A 9,051-nucleotide genomic window follows, 5' to 3' on the forward strand; every position below is an offset into this window, starting at 1 on the left:
AGAGCTCCAGTTCCTGATGAAACACACACACACACACACACACACACACACACACACACACACACACACACACACACACACACACACACACACGCGTTCTCCTCCAGCATTATGGCAGATGTAAGCGCCACTGGTGAATAATGCTCTAATGCTGCATTGTGAGCGATTACAATAATCTGACACGTCTAACAAAAGCGGCGGAGAGACGAACGCAACGCTTCATCACTCCTGTCAATCACTCCAGTCGCGCGTGAATAGAAGATTCCAGAACACGCATAACTGCATCTTCAGTGCTCATCATAATCATATTCAGGTGTTCATATACAGCAGCTTTTCCTCACGGAGGATCGATGCATCACACACACACTCTACCGGTGCAGTGGAGCCGCGTTACACACTCCGGAACACCAGACCAACCAGTCCGACACACACTACAGCTGCACTCAATCAGCAATACAGATCAACATATTATTATTAAAAAACAACGACAAGAAAAAATAATAGAGTCGAAAACTAAACAAAAAAAACCTGAATAAAATAAAATATATAAAAAAAAAACTAATACTAATAGGGTCTAACACAAAACAAATAAAACAAATAAAAAAAGGTCATAATATTAATATTAATATTAATAAAAAATAATATTATGATGTGTGTGTGTGTTGTGTCGTTCAGTTCATCTGGTTAAATGGGAGGATGACAGTCATTATATATAATAATAATAATAATAATAATAATAATAATAATAATATATGAGAGAAAAAATAGTGTCTAATACAAAAAACAAAATAGAATAAAAAATAGGCCTTAAAACTAAACTAAAATAATGAATAAAGATAGAATCATATTATAGAATAAATAAGGCAAATCAAACGGTGTAAAACTAAATAAAATACAATAAAAAAACCTGACTTAAAAAAACTAATAGGATCTAACTATTTTAATAAATAAAAGTCTAAAACAAAATAAAAAATAGAATTAAATAAAATTATGAAAGAAAAATAAGGTCTAAAACAAAAACAAAATAGAATAAAAAAACTAAACACGTGTAAAACTAAATAAAATACAATACAATAAAAAGAAAAATAATAGTCTAAAACTACAAAAACCTGAATAAAATAAAATAATAAAATAATAAAAAATAAAATAGTAACTTAAATAAAGAAAATAATAATAATACGGTCTAACACAAAACAAAGCAAAAAAAAAAAAAACAGGTCTAAAACAAAATAATGATTTTTTTTTTTATATATATAATAAAATAAAGTAAAATTAAAAAACTAAAATTTTTAAAACATTTATGAAATACAATAGGGTCTGAAACAAACAAACCAATAAATAAAGGCTGGCACTAATCTGCAGTTTCAGTTATTGCTGATATGAGGAAAGTCTCACGGGTTCATCTCTCACTCAGCGCAGATCTTTATCACAGCCTGATGCTTTAATTATGATGCTTTTAAAGTTCAGCCTAAAGCAAGTCAGCAAACCATCAGTGTTATGAAAGAATATCACAAACTTTCTATCTAAAAACAATTAAATATCAGTATCATCAGCGCGACCGTTTCTGATTCTGACACCACATGTATGCATCACTGCAATTATGTGAAATTATTGTAATTTTAAAACCGGCTCACTGATTAACAGTAATTTTTAACTGTCATTTTACAGTAAACATTTGAGTTAAATGTACCATTTTAAGAATTAAAAATCTTATAATGCACAGCGAAAAGTCATAAACTGGCATTCCCAGAATTCCTTTCCAGAATTCCAGAATTTTCATTTGAATAACTGTTTCTTCTTGTACTTCATAAATTAATGTTGATTGCATTATTTTAGTGTTTAAAATCTTGTCTTTATCTTGTCCATCAGTGTTTTTATGATGGACGTCAAAAGGGCTTTTGTATTTTTTGTTGTTGTAAATTACAGTTTTTTGAAAATTAATTAACATTTTTACTGTTTTTTTTTAACTGTATTTTAAAAAATATATATATTTTCTTTTACAGTGAAATGATTGAGAGTCGCATGAGGGTCATTTAAGGACTTCCTGTAAAACAGCACAGAACCGGAGACCGGGAACAATCCCTGAGACGAGCCGCTCATCCGCTCACAGACGCTACGAGGAAGACTGACTAGATTAAGACAATCATGGTTTATTATGAGCGAATGCATCATTTACGTACAGAAAAAACCTGCAGTGGTCTTACTTGATATGAGGATACATGAACATTCATATTAGAAATACAGGAAGAAAATGTTCCGGATGCGTCCGTCAGTGTTCATGATCTGAGAGTTCATCGAGTCTCTAGAGATCCTGTAATCCTGTGATCTGAAACGGGTGTCTCCAGGTGTCTGAAACAGGTAAAAACATCATTACAAGGCATGTTTTAACCCTCAAAACCATAGTGGAGTTACTGTGTTTGCTTCAGTTTCAGTTCACATTGACTAAACCAATAAAGCACAACAGGAAGTAGAAACATTCATTCTCCAACACCATCTGCTTCTCGTCAGCACACCTTATTTAACATTATTCTCAAAAATAATCATGTTTAACAGCAGAATTCATGATGAAAAACTACATTTCCCATGATGCTGTGCCAAAATTCCACCAATCAGAATCGCGACGAGCAAAACGTGCCAGAAGAGCTTGTAAGCTCCGCCCACTCTCATGAATCGCCACGAATATATATGCATACTGTGCAATTAACTTAAAATATATTGTTTTTATATATTTAACGGTTGGCTGAAACAAGCTACTACAGTCGCTGGAGTGCATTAGATGTCCGATCAATCACTATTCAGTTTAATAAAGCTTCCAAACACCATAAAACATCTGACAAAAGTGTGTTTGTGAAGAGAATGACGCACACCACCAGTCAAAAGTGTTGGATCGGTGAGATTTTTAGTGTATGAAGCACATTAAACACATCAGTCGCATCTCTGGGTTTTACATCAGGCAGAGTTTTGATGGGTTTCTCTGATGATGATGATGATGATGATGATGATGGGCTTGTGTTCTGCAGGTCAGCTCACCTGTCTCCGGTTTCCAGTGTTCACCAGAGCTGGTCCCGGTCCGAGGAGATCTGTGCCGACCGAAACATGGGAAATGAAAGCCGGAAACGGCATTAGTTTAGTGTTTCATACAGAGCAGAAAGATATCCCAGCTCTGAGGTTGGCCTGGTTAATCTGCCGGCGTCTGAAGATAACCGCGGATATTTGGGATCAATAATTAGGCTCCAGACAGGTTTGGCGAGGCCCTTTAAATAATTGATAGAAGTTGAACGAGCTCATACAGTCGTCATAACCAGGAGAAGGACATTTGCATTGGGTTACTATTAAAAGCTTCTAATTAAAGCCTTTAGCGGACTCTGACGGGCGAAGGGTGTTGCGGTGACACACGGGGCATTAATGGGGCTAAAAGCTTCATCTACTCGTGAGGTGGGAACAGATGATCCCGAAGACTGACGGACGTGACCTTCAGCTGACACACACACAGACTCGCTCGCACTCGGAGAAAAGATGATTTTTCTGACCCTAACGGAGGTTTTCGTTTCATCCACCCTTGATTTTTAAGCATAAACGTACTTATTTTGTTCAGAAAACAATTCATTTTGCTTGAATCTTGATTTAAGAATGGTTAGAGTTTAGTAGCGACAGAAAATCTACGCAGATGAAATTACTAGAGCAACATGTGATAAAAGCTGATGAATAGTGTTAAGAAAAAGCACATCAAATGTCATTATATGCAACTAAAATGACATAAAACATCAAATGTGAGGGCTTTAAGTGCCCAGATTGTGCTATTTTAAAGGTTTCTAATGTAGTTTTTGAAGATTAGAAGACGAGACTAGATTGATGAAGACTAGATTTACATCTTTTCTCAGAATTGTGAGATATAAAGTCCAATTCTAAGGGGAAAAAAGACTCAGATATTTATATCTCACACTCTTTCCTCTCAGTGTCTGAAACGCCTCGTTCGGAGATTCAGTCTCTCTAAGCTCCGCCTCTCTGAGAGCTGCTGTGCTGTGATTGGTCAGAAAGCAAACACTCATTATCATATCTGAATCTCAGCTCTTGATCTCAGTGATACGAACAGTGACGATGGCGTGGGGTTTACCGTATCAATCTCAGAAAACAGCGTCTTCTCCACATGAACAACACGAGCCAAACTCTTCCAGTCTCAGATACACTACAGCGTTTGAGGGCGGAGCTAAGAGACGCTGCTCAGCCAGTCAGGACCAGAGGCGGGCATTATGCAAATTAGCTACATGTGAGACTGGAATTCCTGACTTTTCCTGAATTTCAGCTCTATTTCACACTGCATGAACGGGAATGTTTGTAAAAGTCAAGTCTCCTTTATTTATACAGCACTTTTTACAACACAGAGTGTTTCAAAGCAGAGATAACAGGACAATAATGCAACAAAGTTTGTTTCTAGAAGAAAATAGAGTCACAGTCCAGCTTAAGTACGTTCAGTGATGGTTAATTTATATATATATATAGCCGCTCTGGAGAAAACCGTGATGTCATCGTCCAGCTCAGATCAATAATGTTGTAGAATATTAAATTATATAAAAGCATAATGGGCCGGTTTAAATCATGCACAAAGAAGCAAAGCTATATTTTTGACTCCCTGGAGATTAGTTAGAGAGTTGAAAAGACGGTATTAAAGGACATTGATTTCTTCTCTAAGGTTGGTTCTACTATGTTATATTGAGTCAGTTTTGCTGCTCTTATCTGTGTTTTATGTGCAGGTTTTACTATCTTTTCATCTGGTTGTTGTGTGAAGTGTCTGTTGTAAATGTGCTATACAAATATAAAGTGAGCTTGAACTTGACGTATCTGCTGAAAGCCTCATACCTTGGTGGTCTTGACCTTGTTCCCGGTGGCGCAGCTCCAGCCTCTGAGATCCGGCAGAACTTTACACTCCTCTCCATCCAGACACGGGTGCATCTGACACCACCACTTCTGCGCCACGATCGAGGCTGAACACAGAGAGAGTGTGTGCGTGACGGGTCAGTGTGTGACTAGCAGGTGTTTGAGACACGATGGAGGACATTAGAGCCCAACTTTAATTTGCAGAGAATGTCAGAGACAGAATGTCAGTGATAGGTCAGACGGCACTCAGGGGCCCGAACCCATCAGAACCGGCCCTCGTCCTGCTCATTAAAGGGATAGCTCACACAAAAATTAAAATTAGCCCATGATTTACTCTCCAACTCAACCGGGGCGGCGCATCTTTATCGGCAACCCTTGATCCATTAATACTAACACTTTATCTTATATTCTATAATCTATTATCTTTATTTAATGTCAGATACACCTAAGATGGCTTGAGGGAGAGTAAATCATGGGCTAACTTTCATCTTTGGGTGAACTATCCCTTTAAGATTCATTTCCTAGAGCATGCGCGAGCCGAAGCATTATGGGTGGGACGATCACAGTTTAATCAGCCGTTAACGTTTCTTCATTAACAGACAGAGTAATAATGATGCGCTCTGATTCATGAGGAAAATTTACTAGCAATTTCCGAGTGAACATTCTTCCAACGCTACATGTTTATAAGTGTATCATTCATATTTTTATTTAAAACTGCACCGGATGCATTAACTCCAGCTAACAGGGGTATCTCAGAATTACTGACGCATGATACATCAGCCACCATATCGGTATCGGCCGATATATGGTCATTTTTACTGTTATCGTTATCGGCCCGACAAGAAAATGTGGCCGATATATTAAAGCCGATAAATAATGGATTATTTTTTAGGGGATGCACCGAAATGAAAATTTTGGCCTATACCGATAAGTCTTTATATCTGAAAGCCGATAACCGATATATTGGCCGATAAATAATGTATTATTTCCTTCAGATACGCACTGTTCAACATGATGGATTTGAATTGCTGGAAATATGATGGGAATCACTTTAAAAAAGGAAAATATTTTAATATAAATGTGCAGCGCAAGTCTGTCATATCGGCTACATAAAATTATAACGAGAACATCATTATAATTGTGTGTTTGGGACATGGATTTTAATGAGACTTCTGTTTTTGTAATCAGGCTCTCAAAAATGATATAAAAATTTGGGTTTATATTTACCTGCCGATATATCGGTTATTGGCTTTCAAATATAAAGAATTATCGGTTATCGTATCGGCCAAAATTTTCATATCAGTGTATCTCTATATTTTAGTCATGCTGCAAAATGGTTAAACCAATAATCACAATTATTTTTGCTCAAAATTCTTATCTTGATTAACTTTCTGCACTTTGGCCTATAAGCACTTGCTTTATTAAATGCATGCTCAAATTCAAATATAAAGAATTATCGGTATCGGCCAAAATTTTCCCTATCGCTGCATCCCTACTCAGAGTATCGGTGGTGTGTGTGTGTGTGCGTACCGTCGACGCAGGACGGAGCCGCTCGGGTCGTTCCCGCCACTTGTCCCGGGAAGCAGGAGCACTTGACCGTCAGCGATCGCTCCTCGATCTTGTTCCTATTGCAGCAGCGATGCAGCGCCACCACCTCACACGTGCCCGAACGCACCTCCCGCACCACTGCACACACACACACACACACACACACACACACACACAGAAAACACTTAAAATACTACTGAAATATAGTGTCAAATAGCTCAAATAACAATATATAGGTATATATAGTGTGTGTGTGAGGGAGTGAGTGTGTGAATGAGTTGAGCGAGAGTGTGTGTGAGCGTGTGTGTGTAAGTGTGTTTGTGTGTGTGATATTCATAAAAATATAATTAAACTAAAATAACAATATATAGGCCCTTTTAAAAACTTAAAAAAGAAAATGTTAACTATAATATAAATGAAGAGAAAACCTGAATTAAAAACTCTAATAGAACATCAATGATCGAATCGTAGAGATGTAACACTGACGTGTGACTGATGTTGCTTTATTCACTCAGAGCTGTGATGATGATGATGATGATGATGATGATGATATTAGTGTTGAGCTGATAACAAACTATTCTCACTACAGCAACTGAATTATTTACATGCTGCTGCGCACTGGACTTAATTACTGCTGACATTTATATGAGACTATGAGAGTGTGTGTGTGTGTGTTTTAGAGAGTGTGTGTGAGTGTGAGAGAGTGTGTGAGAGAGTTTTTGAGTGAGTATGTGAGTGTGATTGCGCAGTGTGTGTGTGTGTGTATTTGTGTGTGTGAGTGAGTGTGTGTGTGTGAGTGAGTGTGTGTGTGTGTAAATATTAGATGAATAAAAATTTGTAATTGAAATAAACCAAATCGCTAAAATTACTTACTGAAAATAATTGAAACCCTAAACTAAAAATAAACCCTAACCCTAAATAGAAATATTATATGAATGAATATTATGAATATTAATAAGACAATATGTCTTATAGTGTGTGTGTGAGACGAGAGGGAAACCCACCCTGATGTTCCCTGGATTGTGTTGAAGATCCCAGGAGAAGCAGCAGCAGAACCGGTGCCAGAACGCTCTGAACTCTCCCACTCATCCTGCACACACACACACACACACACGGAGCATTAGTTTACAGGGAACGGGATCAGGACCGGATCTACTTTCTGAACCTTTGATCGTTTCATTGACACTTGGGATGCTTTTTTGTTGACTTTTTATCACATTATTTTTGTAATCATCATAAATTAAAGCAGTAAGCCGTGATGTACAGTGAGTGTAGAACAGCTGAGGGCGCTGTTAGGCTCGACCCCACGAGAGTAAACCCCCTCAGCTGTTCTAAATCCACTGTAAATCACGGCTTCAAGGGGCTTATTGCTTTTATAAAAAGGTTACTCCATAAAAATATTCACTTTAATATTTATTTTATTCATAAAATAAACACCAGCAATAAAAAAATATGACGTTATAACACATTTATTCCTCCGCCAAGCAATGTAGTTCCACAGAGGTTACTAAGCAACACATGCAGCAACAGAGCGTCACAAACGGCAGTTGCGCAGTAACACTAGTGTAACACGGTCACAGGTGTGTGTGTGTGTGTGTGTGGAGTAACACTAGTGTAACGCGGTCACAGGTGTGTGTGTGTGTGTGTGTGTGTGTGGAGTAACACTAGTGTAACGCGGTCACAGGTGTTTGTGTGCGTGGAGTAACACTAGAGTAACGCGGTCACAGGTGTGTGTGTGTGTGTGTGTGTGTGTGTGTGTGTGGAGTAACACTAGTGTAACACGGTCACAGGTGTGTGTGTGTGTGTGTGTGCGTGTGTGTGTGTGGAGTAACACTAGTGTAACGCGGTCACAGGTGTGTGTGTGGGGAGTAACACTAGTGTAACTCGGTCACAGGTGTGTGTGTGTGGAGTAACACTAGTGTAACGCGGTCACAGGTGTGTGTGTGTGTGTGGAGTAACACTAGTGTAATGCGGTCACAGGTGTGTGTGTGTGTGTGTGTGTGTGTGTGTGTGGAGTAACTAGTTTAACACGGTCACAGGTGTGTGTGTGTGGAGTAACACTAGTGTAACGCGGTCACAGGTGTGTGTGTGTGTGTGTGTGTGGAGTAACTAGTTTAACACGGTCACAGGTGTGTGTGTGTGGAGTAACACTAGTGTAACTCGGTCACAGGTGTGTGTGTGTGGAGTAACACTAGTGTAATGCGGTCACAGGTGTGTGTGTGTGTGTGTGTGTGTGGAGTAACTAGTTTAACACGGTCACAGGTGTGTGTGTGTGGAGTAACACTAGTGTAACTCGGTCACAGGTGTGTGTGTGTGTGGAGTAACACTAGTGTAATGCGGTCATAGGTGTGTGTGTGTGTGTGTGTGTGTGGAGTAACTAGTTTAACACGGTCACAGGTGTGTGTGTGTGGAGTAACACTAGTGTAACGCGGTCACAGGTGTGTGTGTGTGTGTGTGGAGTAACTAGTTTAACACGGTCACAGGTGTGTGTGTGTGTGTGTGTGTGGAGTAACTAGTTTAACACGGTCAGAGGTGTGTGTGTGTGTGTGTGGAGTAACACTAGTGTAACGCGGTCACAGGTGTGTGTGTGTGTGTGTGTGTGTGTGTGTGTGTGTGCGTGGAGTAACA

At 38.8% G+C, this 9,051-nt stretch overlaps 1 protein-coding gene across 1 annotated transcript in view; it reads right to left on the reverse strand.

The window, feature by feature from the left end:
* Positions 1-2,130: 2,130 nt before the first annotated feature.
* Positions 2,131-9,051, reverse strand: part of LOC311289429 (chemokine-like protein TAFA-2) — an 18,904-nt gene continuing 11,983 nt past the window's right edge. Inside the window, exons 2-6 of the mRNA XM_084407449.1 lie at positions 7,428-7,513; positions 6,406-6,561; positions 4,858-4,982; positions 3,031-3,080; positions 2,131-2,349 (exon numbers count right to left, since the gene is read on the reverse strand). Coding sequence (XP_084263575.1) covers positions 3,051-3,080; positions 4,858-4,982; positions 6,406-6,561; positions 7,428-7,512 — 396 coding nt within the window. The 5' untranslated portion in view covers position 7,513 and the 3' untranslated portion in view covers positions 2,131-2,349; positions 3,031-3,050. The remainder of the gene's footprint in view (positions 2,350-3,030; positions 3,081-4,857; positions 4,983-6,405; positions 6,562-7,427; positions 7,514-9,051) is intronic.

This window comes from Rutilus rutilus, assembly GCF_951802725.1.
Source record: "Rutilus rutilus genome assembly, chromosome: 4".
Classification (NCBI taxonomy): domain Eukaryota; kingdom Metazoa; phylum Chordata; class Actinopteri; order Cypriniformes; family Leuciscidae; genus Rutilus; species Rutilus rutilus.